Source organism: Gymnogyps californianus, chromosome 1 (genome assembly GCF_018139145.2).
Source record: "Gymnogyps californianus isolate 813 chromosome 1, ASM1813914v2, whole genome shotgun sequence".
Classification (NCBI taxonomy): domain Eukaryota; kingdom Metazoa; phylum Chordata; class Aves; order Accipitriformes; family Cathartidae; genus Gymnogyps; species Gymnogyps californianus.
The window spans coordinates 203,826,597-203,850,700 of NC_059471.1; the positions used below are offsets into that span (position 1 = coordinate 203,826,597).

Here is a 24,104-nt window from a genome sequence, read left to right on the forward strand (position 1 = left end):
TGATTCTGTTTAGGTATCAAATGATGTACTGCACTTGAACTTGGAGACTTAAAAGAACAAATGCACTCTGAGGTATGAAACTGGTTTAGGAATCCTCTGCCTATGACAGAAGCTTTGAAGATGCTTTATATTTTAACATTATGGAAGAAAATATATTCTGGGCTTAAGAGTTTTCTTTAGGCAGAGGCTTTTTATTGTGAATGCTTGGGAAAAAAAAAATAAATGGACCATTCAACCTTTCTGCTCTGATAACTACAGAATATCCTTTGTGTTGGAAAAACTATTTGCAATAATCTCAGAAACAGGATGGTATTTGATTGCAGAGTAGTTGGATAGATCATTTACAGTAGCTTCATTAACAGGGAGTTTACGTTAGCAAGTGATGTCTCATGCCGTTCAGATACAGAGTTCAACAAAACTCACATGTCTATCAAACAGAAGTTTCAGAAGGAAGGTGCATGTCACTAACTTGGAGGTTTTGTGAGTGATACTCCAAATATGCACTTTACAGATGTATATGGTCATTCCTTGTACTGTGCTGAGTGGGGTGTTAGTGCATACTGCGTTTTTTCTATACTCAGGTATTTAGCCTCCTTAACAAAGAATTTCACAGCCTCTTTTGGTTAGAATAGTGATTCTGTCTGATGTTATATTCGTTTACCCTTCATTAAATCCGTGCACCGTATTAATCTCTCACCCAACTGCTGCCAGGATCCCTGAGGCAGGTACCTTCCACAGGTCTGGTGCTACAACAGCATACACAATGCAGTCCTGCGTTGAGATACGTTGCATCCCTCAAGATACGTATGTACCTTTTTCACACTGAAGCAGCTTCAGCTCACACAAGCAGCTCCAGAGTTAGCTTTTGATCCTCGAGGTAGTTTCACTTGGAGAACATGCAAACAATTCTCCATGGACAGATGTTCACTCGCATGGCTGCTGTACCATATTTAGGCTATCTTCTGGGTTTTTTTTCAGAAGCTGAATTTTGTTGAACTCAGTCTTTTGGAAAAGTAGTAATACCAGTGGGTTTTTTCCAGATGAAATGTTATGATAGGAATTAGCTGTCACTTATGCCATTGTAGTTATCACATAAACTTGCAGATGAGGCGTTAACATATATTAAGATATGCGTAATAATGGATATACTTATTTTCTTGTGTGATGCTTTTCATCAGTAAATTTGAAAGTGTTTAATTAGGAGTTACAATGTACATAATTCCTCCTGATGTACAGGGAAAGATGCTAAGAATTCAAGAAATTTGGCTAAAAGTTTTCCCAGTAGGCGATGAAGGAATGCAGGGTTTGACTCCTCCTTTGTCCACTGTCCTGTCTGTTGGATTGCACAGTGATTAGTAACAGCCCTCCAAGGACCCATACTGTTACAGTAAATGGGGGTAAGGTTTGTTCCTTGTAATAGCGTGGAGGATATTTTTGTTTAATGGGGTTGGTGAAAAAGTCTCTTAAGTGGTCTCTGTCCGTGAATCTTGATGACTTTTTATTGCTTTATGATGCTGGAGTGTACCTTAAATGCATGAGACAAGGCAGTGCATTTTTGCTTCTTTATCTCCTTTTTCTTCTGTCTGTTCAAGGCGCTATCACTGCTGAAGCCAGGTGTGTGCCAGAGAATTGAGAGTGTCTCTGAAAAGCTGTGTCTTGGACTCTATCTAGTAAACCTCTTGTTCCAATGACCCTACAATTAGATAAATCATGGAGTACTAGGAGGCACAGCAGACTTGGAGAAAAGCTGAAAAAACATGGATTCTAAACATATGAAGAATCAGTCTTTAAACAGAACTGTTTTGTTGATTTATTTTTTTTTTTTTTATACTGTTGCAGAGCTAGCACAACACTGTAATACTGGATGAAATAAATTAATAACTGCTTTGCTACACCCAAATCCTCAGAATAGTATAATGCTGGAAGGGAGATTCCTTCTAAGCAAAGTTGACAGGCATCAGGCTGCAGCATAAGAAGTGTTAAGTGGTCCGCTCATGTCAGTGATCTGTTAGGTGGATGACGTTAATCTGGGAAGCGGGGTGCTGGTGTAAGCATCACTTCTGGGACCAGGTCGTGTCAGTAAATGTGGTTGCTGACCTTTTGCATGTTCGTGCCGCAAACCTGAGACAGTCACTGAGCAGACCCATTTTCAGCGGCTTGCTTTAATCTCAGTGCAGTTTTCTTTGTGCGTGTTCCTAGGATGTTCTTAGCTCCCCAGTAAAAATGGCTGAGCCCTTCGTATCCTAATCTCAGTCGGGTGTCAATAGCAATGAAGCTGCAGCGTACCCACTGCAAGGAAGCTGGACTCAAGGGGCTGCATTGAGAAGCAGGCTCGCTACCTCCGTGGTCAAATGGCTCTAAAACGTTCTTACGTTTTCAGTCAGTGTAGCACATCTCAAGATCTGAGTCAGCCTGCTGATTTGATAACATGCAGTGGTCTTTCTTTAAAAAGACTTCTCAAGCCTCAGAAATGCTACCTTGTGGTATTTGAAGTAGTACCCCAGAAGTACTAACCAATTACTAGTAAGTCATTGCTGCTGCCAAATAGTAGAAAGTGAGGTAATGTGAAGAAGAGTGGGCTGGAAAGATCCTTGTAGTAGTCATATACTTAAGATTAAAATTAGGAAAAACAGTTATCTTCCCATATTTTGAGTAGTTCATTTCCCAAAAGCCACCTTTTTCTCCTGTCCAGGAAACAAACAAACAAAGCAGCTCCAAAGACAACTGAAGCTTTTCCAAGTCTCTGTTTGAGAATGTGAAAATGAAATTGTTGCATAATTTTTTGCTTGTTAAATAGTGAGAATTACATAGGTGCAGGTCAGAAGATGACTTGTGCAGTATTCAGTGTGGCAGAAATGGAAATAGAACAATAATGTGATTGAACTAATAAACTGCTGCTTTCTTTCATTAAAAGGAAAGAGCCCCATTAATAGCTTTTATTATATTAGTGTGTATGCCTTTGAGTGACCATATTAAACTGATGATTTGTATTATGAGTAGGTACTGTGCAGCATAACAAGTGCAGATTTTTTTTGACAGATACGAGTAACACATGTGTCTTCCATTGCTTTTTCATTTCTTTCTTTTGCTGTTTCAGTACTACTAGATGGGCAGATTTCTTTAGACTCGCTCTGAATTTTTTTGAAAGTCTTCAGAATGGAAATATCCTGATATTTCAGAGGGGAAATACTTACAGTTCTTTTGCTCATTCTTTAGTTGGTAAAAGCTCCTCAAGTTTCTTAAGGCCGTTTCTGCCTGACGTAGCAACAACAAAAAAATTTTCATTTTTCTCTCACCTAATGGCAGCGAATCTCATGAGCATGTCTTGGTAGCGGAGTTTGCTCCTTTAACTGCAGAGCTTTATTTTGAGGCTTTAAGTATTGGTTGATCCTGTACCTGTGACAAACTGTTAGTAGCACCGCTGGAAGAGGAGGGAGTGGGAATGAAGGGAGTACCTCTGAATGTGGCATGTACATATGCTTTAGGATGTTCATATCGAAGATTTGATGGACACTTTAGTGGCATACAGACTTGTACTGACCTGAGCCCTTCGTGACCATGTTCTTCTCTAAGAGTTGTGTCTCTTGGAGGTAAGAACGCTCCCTGAGGTGTGCAGCAGGCTCTTGGCATGGGCTCAGTTAGTCTAGCAAAACTGTGCTTTTATCCCCTGGAATAGGGAAGAGACTACTGTACCAGTACGAAGTGCTGCATTGCCAGACTAGTTTGTCTACTTAACGTGTTTAACCAGTAGGAGCATATTCCTATCCTGGAAAATGTTTGTGGTGTGCATGTAAGTGTACTATATAAATCTCAGTGTAAGAGCTGCTGATGTATGTATTCTTTTTCAGACAGTAAAAATATTTGACCGATTGTACTCGCAAGGATAATTATTCCCTTGAGAGCAGAATTCTTAAAACAAGAGAGCTATTTTCTGGAGTTGTATGTTAGTGGAACTAAAGACTGCTCTTCAGTCTGCAGGAAATGTTATCACCTGTTTTAACTGTTTTGTCTAAGTGGCCTTGGGTAGAGTTTTTGTATGTTCAGACTTTGGTTAAAAAGTTTCTCATTCATATTTCCATATCCTGTTATCCATTAATGAACTTTTTCTCATATATTTTTCTTTGGTATAAGGTACTCTAACTGAAAAAAAGCACAGTCGAGCACTGTAAGCGCTACCTTGATCTGCACACCAACAAGAAAGAGAATGAAATCCATTTCATTTGGAAATGTGTGAAGGAAAAAGATGATCTTATTGAAAGTCTTATCTGAAAATAACTTCTAGGAGAGACGAGTTACATGAGAGGCAATATTCCTGAAGCGAGGTGCTGTTATAGGTGTAGGAGACAATACAGAAAAAGCACGGAGGATTGACATAAGAATTATTTGTGTCCTTTTAGACAATACATTTACACAATACATTTTCATTTAATACCAGCTGTTGATTAAGAATGAGCAGACACCTTCCATCTTGGGTGAGAAGAGAGTTCTTAAATTAAAACATATTCTTGCCCTTGGCTTTTGAAGGGAGAAGTGAAGTAACAGAACAGAAGTACCTTTGGTGATGGACTTGGGGATTGGAAAAAGCCAGGCAATTACTGGGGAAAAAAAAAATAGAAATTGATATATGTGGCTGCACAGAAAGTGCCCTCTAATTTGTTCAGTCAGCTTTTGAATGCTGCAGATTGTTTTGCTTGTAAAGTGCATATGCGTTGTAAATGTCATGACTGATTAGTTTCAGAGGGTGCTTGTGATTGCTTTGAGATGCAAAGTATTTAGACACTTAGTTATGTTTGACTTTTTTTTAGCTATGCTTTTGAAGAGCTGACAGACCCAGAAACTGAAATTGGCTATAGAGCAGGTAAACAGCAAATTCCCTCATAGTATTCTATGATGTGATTTGCTAAAGATTAGCTCAATTTCTATTATAGTGTACCAGTGATGTCCTGGATCTACCTGTGGTTATGTCTGTAGGCAAACTTTTTCTTAACAAATTTAGGTATACAGCAGTCACCAAATATTTAATGGACAGTACTAATCGTTAGCGATTTGCTGTGAAGTAGCAACCTAGTAGTGAAAGATGATATACACCAAACTTGCACTTTTACTGGACATAGCATCTTTTTCTTAGGTCTACTCAAACAACAGGGGTTTTCGTTATTTGTCATAAAGAAGTAGTAACTTAATTGTAAAACTGTACAGAACACTTTGGGAGGGGAGGAACTAGGTTTGAGTTTTCTGTGAGTTTTCTGATGGCTGAGTTGTGGAGTATAAAGAAATACTGACTTCTTCAGCAGTAATGGATACTCCGACAGCAGTAAAGGCACCCATAACAACACTTGATGAAATGGGAACAGCATATGGATCCGCTCTTCCTGTACATGGACAAGCAATGAGATACTTAGCATTTTGCAAAATGCCATAGGTGAGATTAGGGATTTTATTTTTCTCAATGTTTTTTGCTCATTTACTCATCATTTTCCCTGCTAGAAAAATTATAAGAGTATACTCATTAGTCATTGTCTGAGAAATATTTTCCTGATGATGCTATTTTTATTATTAAACTTTTATTATAATAATAATCATCTTGTTACTAAAGAGCTGAGCTAGAAAGCTGTGAAAATTTCATTTTTGTAGGACTTTTTTTAACCCTTAATAACTTATGTTCTTACTCAAAAAAGCGAGCTTTCTGTAAAGAATGCATAACAAAAATTTTATTTGAAAATGTCAACAAAGAAGAATATTTGCTGCAATTATATATGGCACTTGGATATGAAAATGTTCCTTTAAACATTATTAAGACTTCTTTAATAAATCTTTGTGATAGCATCCCAATTGTCACACACCGCTTCTAAAACATACTGGAAGTTATCTTATTCATTGCTTGTTCTATAGTCATAGTGAGGTCCCAGCCAAAATGAAGGGCCCCATTGTGGCTGCAGTGTATGGACAAATAGTAAGAGAACACTGAAAGGCTGCAATCTAAACAGGCAGTTCAGACAAAGAGCATATTATCCTGATTTTAGAGATGGGATACTGAGGCACAGAAAAATCTAATCAGGGTCATGCAAGAATGTTGTTCAGGAGCCAGGAATTAAGCCAGCTCTCTCCTTCAGTGCAGTTGTACTGCCTTAAACCAGAGTTGCTCTTCTGCAGAAGATAATACAGCTTTGCAGGCTAGCGTGTGAGTGCCAGTTGTGTCTTGCTGAGTGTTTATGAAGAAAACACCAGTTGGAGGATTAAAGTCTGTTTCATGGCAGTCTGCACAGAAGAAATGAGTGAAGGGTTTTTTCAGTCGTGGGATTTTTCTCCTGAGGACTGTTTTACCGCATAGATAACATCTTTTTGTTAGTGTGCATTGACAAGAAAATGAAAGAAGAAAACCTGCAATCCTTGTAGTATTTCATTACCAGCACTCCAAATGATGGAACTACTAAAATAAAGTATTACAAATCAATTGTATTTAAAAGATTGCTGGTTTTTTGCTCCATGTTCAGTAGTCCCTACTATGTCTGTATTCAACATTTCCTTAAAAAAAAAAAGTCAAAGATCAGAGAAGTTATTTTCCTTTCAGACTTTATTTTTCAGATCACTTAATATTTGATCACTTAATATAAGATCATTGAAGCTATGGTTTTAGCAAATGGGGAAAAATAAGGCAAAAACACTTTAGTATTCACCCTGACCCACTGTAAAGATGATCTGTAGTACAGATGTACTGTTGTGTAGTTTACAGATGGGTTATTAATTTATTTTGATTTCAGGTATTTATTTTGACTTGCACAACAGAAAGCTTCAAGTCTTTGCACTAAGTCCATGTAGAAACCCTGCTGCTTTGAAATCAACTAATAGCATACCACCGTCATTAGTGAATACTTACTGATTATAGTGAACTGTTAGGGTTATTGTGCTGTGATACAGAAGAGAAATTGACAGTAGCTTATGCTGTCTTCTCACCTCTTCAGCCAGCCACAATCAGAAGCGACATTTATGGTGAACTAAGAACTGAATAAATTTCTCTGGTCACTCTGGCTGTTCCTCAGCTATTCTAATAATGTCACAAGAGCTCATTTTGTTCTCTGAGGTAGTCAGCTAGCAATTGTCAACTAAATTTGAACATTAAAAGATATTTGCAAGATTTGCTTTGGAGTAGAGAAAGACCTGCATTTTCTCCAGAATGAAAATTCTTGCATTTTTATTTCTTTTAAAAAGTCTTAATTGGTGTCCTGTAAGGAAGAAATGTCTTATGTACATGGAACAGGTACTTGGAGTAGATGTTGCTGCTGATCCCACTGCAGTAGTGCATGCCACTCTCATATGTGAGACCAAGTATTTTTAACTGTCAGGTTCTTCCAGCAGGCTTGGAAAGCTAAAGTCTTTCGTGTACAAAGTCAGGAGGGGATGGTAACGGTTGCAGCTCTCCCCTAGTTTCATGTCATGACAGCAAGATTGTGCTTGGTGAGTATCTTATGTTACTACTAAGCTGAAGTTAAACATGCCCATTCTCAACCTTTTTTCTTTATCTTTTGTTTCAACTGCTGTGATCTGATCACCATCCTCTGGACTAAGCTTTGCTGCTTGTGTAAGTCTAGCACCAAATGGGATCAAACCAAGTGCTGACCAAGAAGCTCAGAAAGAAAGAAGAGATCAGTCTCGTAACAAAAGGACGGGGAAGCTTTGTAACAATCCAGATGTGAAGAGAAGCGGCAGACTGCTATGCAGGGTGCAAGTGTTAGCAGTGTTCTTCCAACTAAATCTGCCCTCAGAGAGCAAGATTTAGGCAGATCCAGGTCCACTGGTACCAGTCTATAACCTGCATTAATACAGGCTCTGTAGTAAACCACAATACCTTGTATATAGACAACTTCCTGAAAGAATAGTTGTTTTCTGTTACCATAAAGTAGGTATGTTTTCCCATCTGTCAAGCCGAGCTGTCTCCTTCGATTTCTGCAGGTTTTGCTTCAAAGGACCTGAAAAGCCTTTTTTTCCACTCCCTCAAACACCATTTGCCTTGTTGGCTGGATTGGTGCCAGTCTTGGCAGTCTTGGAAACCACCTATGTTTGGATGGATACCAGTACAGCTGTAGAGGTATAAAGAAGACGGTCTTCATCACAGATAAAAGGGGAGAAGTCTCCTTCCCCATTAGCATTCTTAGCCAAACTCTTGGTGCCAGACTATCAAAAAGATGTATGGTAGGAGTATTTGAATGGCCCATCTTTCCAGCAGAAGACTCCCTAATTGTCACCAATACTGTGTTTTCACCTTTGGCTCTAGACAGACTAATATAATTGGATTTTCAGGACTCTAATGACTTGCAGAAGTCCAATATGCTTTTCTGAAACCCATTAATGTCTCGGGCTCCAACAAGGGTTGCTCACTCCGCTAAGGAAGGACAGCAATACCAAGCTATTGCCCGCAGCAATCATCAGCTGTTGTAATGCCAAAGGTGAAAGCTGAGAAGCAGTCCCAGGTACCCTCTGCGTAGCCTGAGTACTTCTGTAGCTTAGAAATACATGAAATACTGAGGAAAAAAAATAAAAAGACCCCATATATTTCAGGCAGCATTTGATATCTCCAGATCTTTACCTTACTACTTCTGCAGGACCAGTATGTTCCTGTTGTTTCCTTGCCTCTTTAGTTTATTTGGCTAGGCATCAGAAAGCTTAACTATCTTATGGCAGAAAATCAAAAGCTGAAACACTCTGTATTTCTGTGAGTTACTGTAGTTAACTCGCAGACCTGATATCTCTTCCTGTGTCAAGGTCTGCTCTCCCAGCAGAGAAGCTGGCAGAGTCCACCTGCTGTAGAAGTCTCTGGGAAAGTATGTATGCTGTGCAACCCTCTAACTATTGCTAAAGGTCAGACATCTAATTCAGGAGGGCCATACATCAATCTGAGCTGAAATTTAGTCCCATCATCCATGAAGGATACTACTTGTGCTGACAAGTCTCATTTGCAGTGAGAATTCTCTTGATATATGTTCAAGGAAGAAAGAATTGTTCTGTTGCTATATAGTGGTTCATGGAGACTCTCTAGTCAAGGTGCATGATGTTCACTTTGAATTATGAGGGAAATGAAGATGATTTCCAGCCATTCCTCCCCTTATGCCTGCCTGCGGGAAGTTGAGAAATCAGAAGTCTAATGCAGAGACTGATAATCCTCCTGCACGTTCTCCATCCTTTGTGTGCACACCTGTGTGCAGCCGTGCTCGCTCTCCAAGGTTTTTGATAGTAATATATGTGAGCATCTAAGAGAAATCCACTGTTTCTGCAGGGTAAGAAAGTCTCCTGATCAGGACTTCTTTGCCATGCTCTCCATACTCAGGAGTCTGGGGACAGTTATGCTATATATTCTACAAATGGGATGTCACCTCTGCTTCTGGATACAGGAGTGCATAGTCGGATCCTTATAAATAACGTATCTTTTAATGTTTCCTTGCCCCTCAGTAATTTAATTTTTGCTGTCATTTAACAATGCTGTTCTGAAGATTTCCAGACATAAGCAAGATGAAATTTGTAGCTGGAGGTGATATCTTTAATTAGACTAACTGTAGCTGGTAGGGGAAAATAGAGACATTTTGGGGCACATATCTCCTTAAAGCCCAAAAGCCAGATCTAACTGTTTACCTGTTGGTCTGATTGAAGATACTGTCTACATTTACATGACTCTTCTAGCTTGCTTTTAAACACATGAAAGCCACTTCTTCCTTGTATTTTGCTCACCTTGATTTTTGAGGCAAATTATTTAACTGATGTGTGGAAGGTTTGGGATTTTTTTTCTTTTGTTTCTGTCTTTGGGCCTTAATATGCTTAAATGGTATCTATTTTACTGCATAACGGGATTTTTTTCCAGGTATTGATGTTGTACAATTTTATGATAGTAGACTTTGTAAGCAGTTGCTCTAGTTTCTGGAATATGTTGTTATATGTAAAATGGGAGGCAGCTCAAAATCCAGGTTCATGAGGAGGATGCTCCTTGAGATAATTTCCCTGAAGTGTAATCTAATAATTAAAGAGAAATGTAAGAACAGTTATAATTTTGTAGGCAATAGTTTGGTGTTACCAGAGTTGTTACAATTGCCTTGTGTTCATATGTTATGATTACACTTATCTAGTTAAAACTAAATATTATGTAATTGAATGATGTTCATTTCAATTACAAGCATGGGTTTTATTGCCTGTCACCCTGCTAAACTGTATTTTGCCTTGCCTTTCAGCCTTGTTCCACTCTCCAAATTCTTCCATGCAGACTTGCAAGAGAAGGGCTGGTGCAGAGCATGGTCAAGGCAGTGAATGGTCTGTCTTTGCTCTAGCTGGTCCTTTCCAGGACCATCCCCTGTCACTCTAGCCCTGGGCTGCAGCGGCCAAATGCAAATGTTCACTAAACTTCATTAATATATTTTAGCAGCTTTAATGTTTGTATTTGTCCTGTAGTTCAAACTCTGATGATAAAAAATTAAAAAGAAAGCTTTAACTAAAATTCTCATAACCATCCAAACAGACCTCAGTGGCATATGACCCTCTCTTAATGTGCACTGGTTTCTTAGTAGTATTACCTACACCCTTCACATCAGAAATGAGGAGGCTCTTTAACTGAAGGACAGGCAGGAAAGCCAGTGTGTTCAGGAACTGAAAAGGTAAAAGTTAACCTGTCTGGTTACATTGCACAAAATAATTGAAAAGTTAAATGGTGAAGTGGGAACCTGGTTTTGAACATCAGTTCAGTAATCTGAAGTGTTACAAACATAAAGAATTACGTAAGAGGAGATGATAGGCTTCTGAATGTTTTTATACAGTATAAATAAATTTGTTTACTGCTATCTTTAACTGAGAGACAAGTAGCCTTTTTTTTACAAAGCTTCTTTTGGAGCCAAGTGTCTTTAATATTGCACAGATACATGTGTGACAGATTTCAGTGCGAGCTAGAGAGGCACGGCTGCTCCACAGTGGTTTTAACTGGTCTTGGTTCTGTTGGTCCTCCTGCTTTCCAGTTCTGGGCTCTGCATTTCCTTCCCCTCATTATGCTAGTGGTGGCATTCATCAGGTTCTGCAGTGGGGGCAGCTCATGGAATTAAACGGTCAGAAAACTTTTTCCTGTTTTGTTTTGTCCTTCCTCTCGCTACTTTGCTCCTGGTTCAGAGTTGTCTTGTATTTGACTCTTTGTGTAATCAGTTAATTGATGGTACAAGCACAAGGGAGGGGCAAGAATGAGAGGCTTGGAGTCAAAAAGGGCCATACCAGTGCCTAACTTTGATCAGTTTACGTTCTTGTGGAACTGCAGAAAATTGCAAAACAACGTTTGAGTGTCGTACAGTGTTACAGAAGGAAGATTGTTAGAGAAGAAATTAAATGCCTTTGCAAACACGAGAGAGTAGCTGAGCACTTTACTAGTTATTTGGTGTTGGAGGCTGTACTTTATCTGAGTTGTGTACAGAGAGTGAAATAAAGACTGCATAAGCAGATGAGCTGTCTTCTGCCTACTCCAGGAGGTAAGGGGCCATGTGCCTCCATATAAGCAAGTTTTAAGAAGTAGGTTTTTCAAGGAGGAAAAACTTATATTAGCTACTGTCTTATCCTCTAGGTATCTTAAAATGTGAAAAGCTGAGATTTCGTGGTGTCGTAGGTATGCAGCATACTTTCTAGACCTGTGAGTTTTGGATTTTCTCTTCCAGTATTCTTGTGATACATTAATCTGGTAGCCCAGGCAAGTCCGGTCCTGTGTTGCCAGATTATTGTAGACTGGGATGGCAAATAGCCTACATATATTTCATAAAAGTCTTCAGAATTGTGGAAGAAAAGCTTTGTTACATTTTCCCATGTTTGTTTCTTTTTTCTTTTTGTTTTTTTGATATATAGTGTCTTATGCAAAATAGTAATGTCAGTGATGTATAGCTTACTTTATAATCCCTTCCAAACATTGTTGTTACAAAAGGTATGCAGATACTGTTAATCCACAATATTTGTTTAGATCGCTAATTTGCAATTATGAACTTTTTGGTTTTGCTTTTGTTATGGGTCTTTGGGAATGGAAGGCACCACTTCCATCTTCAATACAGTTTCAAAATGCCTAGATAAGGCAGTGTAGTACAAAATCTTTCCAAGTCATTGGGGGTAGTATTTCCTGTATAAACTATAATTAATGAAAAATTCCCAACATTCTTTAGGATTGCCAGCATCCTCATGATTGCTCTGACCTGGGAGGCAGCATACCATTTGAAGTTATTGGTCTGGTTTAAAGGTGTCATCACCTTGACTCTTTACCACGCTGACTCTTGTTAAGTCTATTTACTGTTTTTTCCCTGCGTTTTTTTTTTTTTTATTTTGTCACTGTTGTGTTTCATTTATTATTGCTGTTGTTGAAAAGTCCAGTATTTCTGTTTTCTTCTCATTAATCACTTGAATCTTCAGTTCCTTGTATTAACACCCAAAGGACATCAGTCAGGACTTATGACAATTGTGTTTAGCCCTATGTTAGTTCTGTCCTGAATATTTTAATTTTACTTTTTCTTCAATTTCATGGTTACTTCAGGCATGACCTGCATTTTTCCATCAGAAAAGAAGTGAACTTGAGCATTACTTTGTGGTTCTGACCCTGAAGTTAGCCATGATTTGAGCAGGGGCTTGGAGTAAATGACATCCAGCAATCTCTTTCAGCTTGAATTATTCTGTGATTAATTGCAACTGTGACTCTCTGGTATTTTCAGGGATAAAATGCAATTTATACTGGCTAACTAATTACTGAAGCAACTTACTGGGTTTTGCATAAAAAAGGAAAACTAAAGGAAAAAGGAAAACTAAAGGAAAACCATACTTGGGGGAGAATGAAGCTGATGTTAAATGGAAAGTGTGTGACATTTATTTCTAAGACTATACTGTCTATGCAACCGTGTTTAACTGCTGTCTGAGTAATACCCAGAAGATGTCTTTTTATTGTTTCAGTTTCAAGTTTCAATTCACCATTCAAATTACTAAGTTTTTTAAGTAATCTCAAATGTAGAAGTAATCAATGCACTGAAAGATTTTGTGCATTCCTCCATTTTTGAATGATGGATGGATTTGTCACTTCTGTGGAACAAGAGGGAAATATGGAGCACATTTCTAGACACAGAGTTTGAAAATCTGTATTTCCAGGAGCTGGAGAAACCACATGGATTTGGTTTTGTCCATTGCCATTTTTGCCATTGCCTTTTTTTTTAGCTTTTCTTTGTTAGTTTTAAACCAGTGTGTCTTGAATAGTCTTTCTCTCTCTCCCCTCCTCCCTCCACTTCTCTCTCTTTACACATAAACATCACTAATATTTTTCAAAGCAGACTTTGTGTGTATATTTAGTGGAGCAACAGATATAAGAGGATGTTTAAAGTGTGTATAATTTATAGCAAAAGATCACATTAAAAATTTAATTTCCCACGCAATATTGTGAGGTCTTACTGTTTGACAACCTTAATTCTGCAGTGGAAGAATGTTTTAGATTATTTCTAGCTTGTGTTTTATTATACAGTTGGATGTAAATGATTATAAATTATATAATAATAGAGAAGAAACTTCATATAAGTCATCTGGCTTTGATTGTTACTAAAAATAATTCCTTTGTGTGTGTTACTGGAGAAGATAAAAAGTCATATCTGACACCTGCATTTTTGTGTTTGTGCCACAATTTGCAGAAGCAGCATTTTCTTTTGTTTCTATGGTATTTGTGTTTTTAATGCACATTTTACCAAGTTGATGTCTTACAAAACTATGTCATATGGCTACAGCTGTCTTTTTATTTGCAAATGTTAGTAATATAAAAACTATAAGCAGAAGTTATATTTATTTTCCAAGCGCCATAGCAAAGTATACACAAAGTAATATTTGGTTTAAGATTTCAATCTAGGAAAGTCATATTTCCTACAGTCAGCATTCACTGTCTCTGATTTCCACCTATCTTGCATGTTTTTCACATGATATGGGACTCTCACATCCTGTTAGTCGAATAGCTCATTTTCAAGCAAGGCTTTTGTTGGCGTACAGTATCAACAGACACGGCTGGCCAAAAGATTTCGTTTTGAGGGGACGACGATTCAGTACTGCAAGGAGTGGGGTATGTGTAGACAGCACTTCCGCGAAGGGTGTGGGTACTGGAAAATAAGTTATCTGTTCTTTCTTGCCATCAAGAGTCTACTTCGAATCTACTGAAGGAATCTTCCAGTAAAATGAGGTAACTGTGATGGGGGCCGTGGACTGCTTTTACTTACCAGAAGGGCTGGGCAAGCTCTTTCTGTCTCAAGACTTGCAGCTATCTGTATTTGCACATAGGGAACAAGCAGATCACAGGCTCTGGTAGAGACCACCATGCCACTTTGCGGTGAGTCATGCAGACCTTGGTCACTTTGTTTCACTTTTAGGGGAGACCCAAGTTTTGGTAGAAAATAAATACTCTTCGCAGTTGCTCTTCTGTCCCTCCCTGTTCTTTTTGTACTTTGAGAATTATTTCAGCACTATTTGGTAGTTGCTAACCTTATTCACTGATTATCTGCTGTCTTCTTCAGTGGTCTTACCTTTTTCTGTGAAGAAGTCTTTCCTGAGCTAACTTTGGAGAGAGCTGCGTTCTCCAAAATTAACCTTTCCTGAAAAGCTTATCACCATTGCTTCCGACTAAGCAAGCAAGGAGGTGTGATTGTTGCCTTTAGAAGACAAATTTTTGTTTGGAGAGGCCGTTGTCTTTTTTGCTGCACGTACAAGGTCTAGATTGTCAAATGGCTGTAATCTCATCTAAGAATGATATCAGTGTCCAGAATAACCCTTCAGTCCTGGTCACTTCAAGTAGGACATGGTAGCATTGAACTATTCTTATTAAAAACAAGAAAACATGTATAAAAAGATATATAGTTGCTTATATTTTCTGCTTTCTTTTTCATTTCAAACTTTCCTTGCTTTCTTCATTGTAAATTCTTTGATATGGATTGCATTTGTAATGTTATTACACCTTGTAAAGCGTGTCCCCAGTTGGAATTTCTAGGGAGACAATATTAATGCTTCATACAGTTTTAATTAAAAAGTAACTTATATATACTCTGTGTGTGCTTACAAATCATGAGTTTAATCATGAAAACTGATTTGTGCCAATCTTGTTAACATCAATGAACTAATAGTTAATTAAACCTGTTTGGACTTGATGTATTTTCCTCTTACAAACTCCTGCATAGTGAGGCTTTTAAGGAATCCAGTCTGAAAGATAGTGTTTAATTTAAGTTTTTTAGCTATTCTAATTCAGTAATAACAATTTATTTGTGTAGTGTGATTCTTATTTCTGATTTCCAACCTGTAGTCTTGTGTGCTTGAGATTCTTGGATTAATTTAAGTGGACTTTTGACAGGTAGCTAATAAGTTCAATTCATATTAGAAGATTCACATTTACAATAGATGCTTGCACCTCCACTGGGCTATTTCTAGGCATCTGCAAAATGAAAAAACTTCCAAAGTGCTGCTTCAGGATGTCACTTACTCTGCATCTGTGCATCGTTTTCATGCTGTGTTTCTCACAGCAGCAGTTTGGTGCATTCTCCTACACATCTGTGCGGTTTCTTTGCATATCAACTTCTGCTACCTCAGTATCATAGAAACTCAAATGGTGCCATTTACCCATTAAGTGCAGTGCTGTTTGCCAGGGTTGTGCAGCAAGCTCGCAGGTACCAGGACTTTTCCTTCACTACTCTGTCTCCTTGACAGTGCCTGGTGAAAACATAGATGATTTTGTGATCCTGTGAACTAACCTGATTTCTTATTCCATCTATGTCCTTGGATCGATTTCTCCAGTATTAATACCTTATGTGTTTTTATAAGTTACTCCATGCAGCGAGACTTCATAACAACTCAGACTCAGACTCAGCTGGACTTCGTACGCCTCAGAGCTGGGCATATTGTAAAGGCTAGTATACAGAGCTGTGAAGGTTAAATGGACTTAAGGAATTTAAAATGGAAAAAAGTTGTAACTTTTGTGTTTGTAAAGGGCAAAGTCTGTATGTTTTCATAAGAAGGTTGTCACCAGACCATTCAAACAACAGAAAAAAATGTTTCAAGTTGTTGAGATGTTTTAACCATTTTTTAAATATTTCATAACTGTAATTAAATGCATGTTTTTGAGCTGAGGCTTTGTGTCAAATTATACCTGGAAGAAATACTCCTTTCTGTGGAGTTTACAATGCTGTTAGTGGAAATCTGTAGGTTCTGATCAAAAATATCCTTGGCTAAGAATTGCCAATGTAAAGTGATTTTTAAGATCACTGACTTATCACATTAAAACAAGAAATAAAATAAACAGGCCAGACCCTGCTTAGGGTTTTGTTTGTTTTACTAGTAGAGAGGATTTGATTTAATCTAACTGTGCAGTTTTGGCTTCATCAGTACTTACACTAACTACACCAAGAAATTACCAAAGGATTTTATACCTCACCACTACCGTTCTTTTAACTTTAAGTTGAATGTGTTGATTGCATTCATCTGGCTGTAATGCATTTAAAGGCTTGAGTTAATCCAAGAGCACTGTGAGGGGGTCATGATTCGTTAACCTTTCAACTGGACTTCATAGCCTGGTGTGAGCAGTAACATAGAGAGAGGCTTTTGGTTTTCAGGGGATAAAGGAACAATTCACATCATATCAGACTATGAAATACCTGTGGGTCGGTGGTGCTGGTTTTTGCCCAAGGATGCTTGAACGAGCTTGTTTGGATCTACTTGTAATACTGCCTGAATTACTGTGAGAGGGGTGCCCTGTTCCTCTGTGGCGTTTTCAGGGACTGAAGACACTTTGCACTTCATCATGCCAAGTACTGCCATCGTAAGCAGTGATGTTACTTACATAGCGGTACAGGGCAGGGCAGAATTACTTATAAAAATAGTTCTAGGGCCAAAATGTATGCTTTGGTTAAGAGCTAATGAAATAAGGTACCTACTTGAGTCACTTCTTCAAAGAAATCACTATTTTTAAAGAAAAACATGACTTATTGGAGAAGTAGGATTTAGTCGTTGATGTTTATCAATCACGGCTGCTGTTGTGCATGTTTGTCTTCACTGAGGGCCTTCTCATTTTTCCTCCTGTTTAAAAGGCACCAGGTTGATAGTCTGAGTCAGAAGCTGCATTTACAAGTTCTGTAATAGATTTCGGATGCTGCTGAATAACACTGGAATGCCATTTTACGACATCTTTAAATAAAGATGTCACTGCCCTGTTCTGAGAGGTAGCACGGTCTGTGCAGCCTATACTTGGCACAGGCTTACTAATGCAGCAACACCTTCGTTAACAACACTGGGCGTGGTGACATGATCACACCGAAGTCCAGAAAAGTGACTGGAGTTTCTGCCCTCTAAGCTGAGCTGTGGTGGATGAGTGTGTGTGCTTGTTCTTAAGCTATAGCAATGCAGAGTGAAACAAGTTACCTCACTTGTAATCTTAGAGCTCTGAGGCCTTCAGTAGTAATTTAAGCCCATTTTACTCTGTGTTTGTAATGGCTTAAGAATGCATGTATTGCATTATGTGTTTCAGCTGAGAGGGACAAGTGCCTGTCATCGTCTGACTGTACCCATCTTTTGATTTCATGAAATTCCTCATGCTGTCACTGAGAAACACCTCATTAACCAACTTCCCAGAGTTTTTGTTGAGGAAACAAACAGCAGGGCGTTTGAACTAGGAGGGACATTCGCACAGAATGAGAAATTTCATGTCATGATATCTGGTTCAAAGCAGGGATGACATTCCTGACTGTATTTTAAGCCGTAGGATCCTTGACCTTGGTTACTATAACTAGCTTTTAAGCAGGAGACTTTCTCTAGCAATCTGTAGTCAAGCTTGGAATATTGTAACATGGAGCATAACCCGTGCACCATGTTTTCTAAAAGGATCTTTAGGCAGAGATTTTAACAGACTTATTCTTTTACTGTTTCAACAGTTGACCGGTACAGAAATGCTTATTCCACTTCTCGGCAGTGAGTGTTAAGACAAAGGTGTTGCTGCCTGTGTTCTGACTCAGACTGAGGGATGAGACTGTAGCATTAGTATAGGACCTTGAAACCCAGAAGAGGGAAAAAAAAATCTCTTTAAAATAGTAAGAAGCTCTTATGGAGCAGTGTATTTGCTTTGTATAAATTAATATAACAGTAGTGGCCCTACAGTATTTTCAATTTTTTTTCTTAATATATATTTAAAGCATAATTTCTAATTCTTGTATATATTTTTAACTTTCCCACAGATATGCACTTATTTGGCCATTATCCAGCTCATGATGATTTCTATCTTGTAGTGTGCAATATCTGCAATCAGGTAGTCAAGCCACAGGTTTTCCAGTCACACTGCGGTAAGTGAATGTTTTCTTTCCTGAATTACAGTGCCAAACTGGCGTATGGTTCTCTTAAGAATCATTGCATACGATCATGACAGAGGCATTGCAGATACACTTTTCTGGTTATCTTGTGTTCTTTCCACAGAAAATACCAGCAATGCCTTCAAATAAGCATATTTCCTGTAGAGGAAGTTAAATTAGTTGTTCTGGAAGCTGGGCTTTTCAAGTTGAACTTATTATACTAAATTAACCTATTACGACAAATAAATCCTGTTAGTTAGATACTAGCTAGGCTAAAACTATTATGACATAACATTGGATTGTCTTTTATCAAAGCTGCAAAGTGAGGGCTGTGATACTGATCTACGTTAACTAGAAGGTGGATGTTCTGGATTGTTTTCTGATGAGATTTATGTATAGGTGTATACAGAGTTTATTTTTATATTTATCATAGGGTTTAATTTTTTTACGTAATTGTCATGTTGAGTCACATTTCTTAAGATTCTCTTGAAAAATGTTCATTTGAGAAGCTGCAGAAATGTGCAGATATTTATTTCTCAATTAGTATGACAACAGCAAGATGACAATTTTTATGTTGATTATTTGTAAGCAGAACTACTTTAGTTAGAAATTTTTGCTATTGATTAACAAACTACTTTCAAATATTCCTGAAAAACTTCATCCTAAACTCTGGTTTATTTATTACTTATCCAGTGGTTTATTTGTTATTTGTCCCGTGGTTTGTTTCTGTGGAGGTTTTTTTAAAGAATTGCAAAATGTGACTGGAATGGCTAGCTTTGCATGAGGTTAAATCAAATTCAGTTTAATCAAATTAATTTGAATGTGATTGCATAATAATGAAAGGCAGCTAGTACTGAGGATGGAATCAATTAAATACATTAAGAAAAAAAAAAAAAGACCCAGCAAGATATTCCTTGCCTATATACAACAAATAAACTTCACAAATCCTGTGCCCCTTTCAGTCTTCTTGGCAGCAAAGCAACTGAGTAAGGGGAAAATGTAAGTGCGATGAACAGAAAACAGAAAAGTTTATTTACTTTTAAAGAGATATTACCAAAATATTACCTTGGGTTTGTATGGATGGACTGCTAACAACCAACCAGGAGCAACTGCATTCATGTTGAAAGCCAGTTGTACAACTCACCACTGCCTTTGGCCTAGATCAAAATAATTGTGAAAAAATGCTAATAGTGGAATATAGTGTTTATATCAAGTGAATAAGAAAAGATCTGAAAGTATTAGTATAGTGGGAGAAGGACTTATTAATTTAATGGTGGGGGCAGGTGTTAATTTCAGTGTTTCAACAAGCCATCCTGCTATTTTTTTCAATATTTGTTTCTTGCCCTTGGTCATATGTGGTTTCTTCCTGCCCAGCTTCAGATATCTTATGATTCTTTCAGTGACAGAAAAGCTTCTCTGCATATGGTCATAAGTACAGTGGGTACCATAAACATTGAACTGGTGCGTTAGTAAAAGATCCACTACAGAAAAGAACCACCTATATAACACCTTGCTGTAGCCTTCCGTAATTGTGCCATTTCCTGGGCATGACCTTCTGGTTTGGGGAGCAGTATGAAAGTTGGTTCTGTTTTCATGTAGGAGGCATATAGAATGATGTTTCTTCTAGATGAGAGTAAAGTAATCCACGTTAGAAGGAACTTTTTGAGCTCTTTGGAAGTAACAAGTTACCATCACTGTTTGTGTGTTGCCTGCAAACTGCAAAGATCCTGTGAGTCACTGCCCTTTTTTCTGTTTTCTCCATTACTCCATTATTTATACAATTCCTTTTACTTCATCTTCATTATAGCAATCCTATTACACTGAAGAATTGAGCGTTAAATTCTGAATTGCTTGATTTAAGAGCCTAAGGTCAATAAAGACTTTAAAAAAAGAAAAAAAGTAGACTGTATTACAAGAAATGGAGAATACTGAAAGTAATTGACCAAAGGTGTTACCTCTTCAAGATTGTACTTAATCTAGTCAGACTTGTTTCAGGAAAGGTGTACTGGAATATTGCTGAAAGGCCTATGGAAGAGCTTTAAGTGTATCGATAAAATATTTTGTTTTAAAGAAAAAACAGTAAAGGTGATGTACTAAAACGATATGAAAGAAGGTTTAGAAGAGAGAAGGTTTCTTGGAGGTCTTGAGAATTATTGTAAAATAACTAATAATTTATTTCCAAGAAGTTAATCTGTTAAAAGTACTACATATTGTGTAAGTGACATGCGTCTACTAACATATAGTTGTTTTCATAAGAAATGAGTAAGATCTAAAGAAGAGCTACACAGATCTTATTAATTGATCTGTAGTTGCATTGTCTGGTGAGAAAATGATAAAAATCTTGCATTAGAAAACAGATCAACCATGAGCTGCTTGTGGCCGAATAATCTCTCACTGGGTATGTTATGATATCAGTAGTCCATTGAGAAAAGTCTGGAGAAGGCTTCGTTTGAGACATTGGTTCTGGCTGCACTGGGCTCTTCTGTGAAGTAGGAATATTTAGTTTTCAGTTTTATTTAGAGTTTTATCACCTGTTAGACACAATCAATTTGGTGGATCAGATTTTGTTTAATTAGTTAGGCCATGCAGCAGCATACCTGTAAATTGAGTGAGGCTGAACATGCCTGTCAGTAGACTTTGAGGTATTTTAGACTATCATATTTACCATAAAATGCATGATTTTACATGTCTGGAATCACAACTTTAAAGCTGTAACAAAGACAATGGAATGAGAAAGCATTAAAAGCCACTACTGATTTTTTGGCTCTTGAAGGCTGTGTCATGGGGAGTCTTTATTGCTACTGACAAGGACTAGTAGAGATCTATCCCAGAATCTCCCACAAAGCGTGGTTTGTTACTAATATCCCTGGTAAGATCCAGTCCATATTCTCTCAGTAAGGATTTAGGTCCGTGCCAGACACGTGCTTTATGTTTCTAGGTTCCCTGCATTGTAACTTGAACATCTTGGCTTTGGAGCAGCACTGGAATGCTTAGTTTAGCAAATGTTTTTGTAACACTTCTCTTGAGCCCTTGCTGGCATTTGCCTTTCTCCAGAGTGTAAGAAGACCCACTGTTTCATTTGTCTCTAATTTCAGACGTGTGGCAGCCATCCTTGATACCTCTGGGAAGTTGTGAAGATTATAGAGGCAGATGTTGTTATTTAACTTTTAAGGGTTTGATTCCTGGAATATCAAGCAGAAAAAGAGAAGAAGCTGGTTGTGGTTCAGGCTTTTTTAATGGGAGGCAATGCATCATAGAACCTTAGACCAGTAGAAATCAGGAAGGTAAAAAAGAGATCTGGCTAATTAGAGGACTAGCTTGCTGGACTTGAGAGTCTTTGTAATAAACACAGTGTAAAGCTCAGTGTTGCAAAGTAGTAGATCTGTTCTAGCCTCTAAGTCAGAGAAATAGTGAATTATTTTTAAGAGCAGTTTCACGTCCTTGTATCTGTGGAATAAACATTTATATTCATTTGTAAGGATTAAACCATTCATGTACGTATGGCGTAAGCCCAACTGAAAGAGAGACTTGCTGTTACAGGCTGCTGGATAAACCATATAAATCAAATAATTTCTTGAGGTCATTCAGTATTATTGTGCACTTAGAAAATAGTATATCATAATGTCATCAACAATAGGATTGAAATAGTGGTGTTTGCTTCTGAAGCCAGTTCTTTTGAGTAACTTGTTGCAGTGGTACAATATCTTAGATTTTTTTTTAAATATGTGAACATGTAGTTGTATTTATTTATCCATAAAGTAGTTTGAAATGAGAAATCAGTCTAGTTAAGCAGCTTGTAGCATTTCTAAGTGTACTTGGCATGTGGGGTATTTTAGTTTTGAGACTTTGTTCTCAAATGCCAACCTCAGTGAAGATACAGAGCACTTCTTGGGACACCAAAAATGTGGTGGTTTAGTATCTCTGAAGTACCGTAATGTTCTTGCTGTTTGTTTGGGTTTTTTTCTCCAATATATCTGTTTTCTAGGAGATTTTTAGGGTGGCAGCCTATGCTGAGCTCTGTCCATATGACTTCTGTTAACTCCAATTCTGTAACAGTCTGTCTGTTACTTGTTAAGACAGGCCCGTACCATTTCCCAGGAGACATTTCTATTTTCCTTTGGCCCCACAGAGAGTAAAGCTTCATATTCTTATACTGCGTTGTCCTTTACTAGACTAAAGAGCATCAGATACAGTTCTGGTTATTTTTTTTTAAAATGTTCCATACGATAATAGGCTCGTTAACTTTGCTCTTTTCCTGTTGAAAGGAAAATCCCTCATAAAAGGTAGCTCTTCCACAGTGAAGAACAAGCAGTGTACATATAGAGAGCTTGTCAAAACATCTTGACTTTTTCATTTAATATGAGGAAATAAATTAATGACGGGAAAGTGTTAGAAGTAAAGTTAGGGGGAAGAGGTGAATTAGCAAAGCTAAATAATGCAGCTTGATTAAACAATAACTGCAGTATAACCATCAAAGAAAGTTTCCAAATGCAGTCTGGAACAGTTTTCAAAACTGTGGAGGGTATCTTAATGAACTGAATAGTTAAGATCCCCATTTGATGAAGTTGTAGCATACAGAGGAGAACAGTTTTGCTTCGTCAAGGAGAAATGACCATGAAGATCTCTTCTTTTGCTAATTTCTTTATTGGAGGCTTATTGCTATCTATCCTGCCTGTCTCTAAGGTTATTCTAACAGGCTTCTAATTAAGACGTAGAAGTTCTTATTCCTTAAAAAAGAAAAAAACTACCCTTGATTTTCATTGCTTCTGAGTTATAAATCCTTGTGTTGACATCCTCATGAAAGTTGGAAAAGGAATATTTCCTTTTTATCCTTCTGTTTGGCTGTATAAATGTTATTTAAAAGAAAAACAAACTAGAAAGTAATGGAGCACTGAAGAATATAAATAAATTATTTTTCCTTCCATATCATAATTATTTTCCTAAGAGAGGTATGTATTTTTAATTACTCAGACTAGCTATTTTACATTGTACTAGTTGTGCGTTACAATTTAATGAACCACGATTAAAGACAAGAAGGCTGAGCTTACAGTATGAGTAAGAATGATTTGCTTTCTTAACGCTAGCTGGAACATTACTAGCTGGCATCTTTTTTGCATAAGGATTTTGATATGGGTATCGTTGTCACATTTGATGGATTATTCAGTTTGTTATATTATTTTCAATTATTCAGTGCCTTGTTTTTTATTAAATACAGCTGTTTGGGGTTTTGTAGTTGTTAATATTTTATTCATTGCATTTGACCTTTTATCAGGGGGAGCACTCTTGTGCCCTTCAAGGACAATGACATTTTGACTGATTCTCCTGTTACTGCAATTTTCCTTTTTCACAGCCTTGTCAAAACTTGTTATATGATAACATTATTGATTGAATAACTTTCTGGTTGTCACATGGTTAGGTTTCACTGCATAAGAGAATTAAAATAACGAAAACTACTCTCGTCCCTCCTGCTTTTTGTTAAATATGGAAACAGGAGCAGCTAGACTGACAAGAATCCTAGTTTTCTTTTTCTTTTTCTTTTGGTGGGGGTGGGGCGAGAAGGAATTGAATGTTTTGTGTGTACCTTATTTGTACATTTTTACTTGTGCAATTGCCTAGGATACACTGATTTTGTCTGTAACTTTCATTTCCATTACTTTAAATTGGAAACCCCTAGTAGCTGAAAGCATACAAAGAATTCCCTTCAGCTTTACAGTCTTCCTATCAGAAATCTTGTTCTCGAGACCAAAGTACAACCAGTGGCATAAACCTCTG

The 24,104-nt window shown here is 37.6% G+C and overlaps 1 protein-coding gene across 2 annotated transcripts in view; it reads left to right on the top strand.

The window, feature by feature from the left end:
* The window catches only part of ATXN7L1 (ataxin 7 like 1), a 116,732-nt gene that overhangs the window by 22,753 nt on the left and 69,875 nt on the right, over nt 1-24,104 (top strand). For both annotated transcript variants that reach the window (XM_050898167.1, XM_050898182.1), the window contains exon 3: nt 18,222-18,326. In XM_050898167.1, coding sequence (XP_050754124.1) covers nt 18,222-18,326 — 105 coding nt within the window. The remainder of the gene's footprint in view (nt 1-18,221; nt 18,327-24,104) is intronic.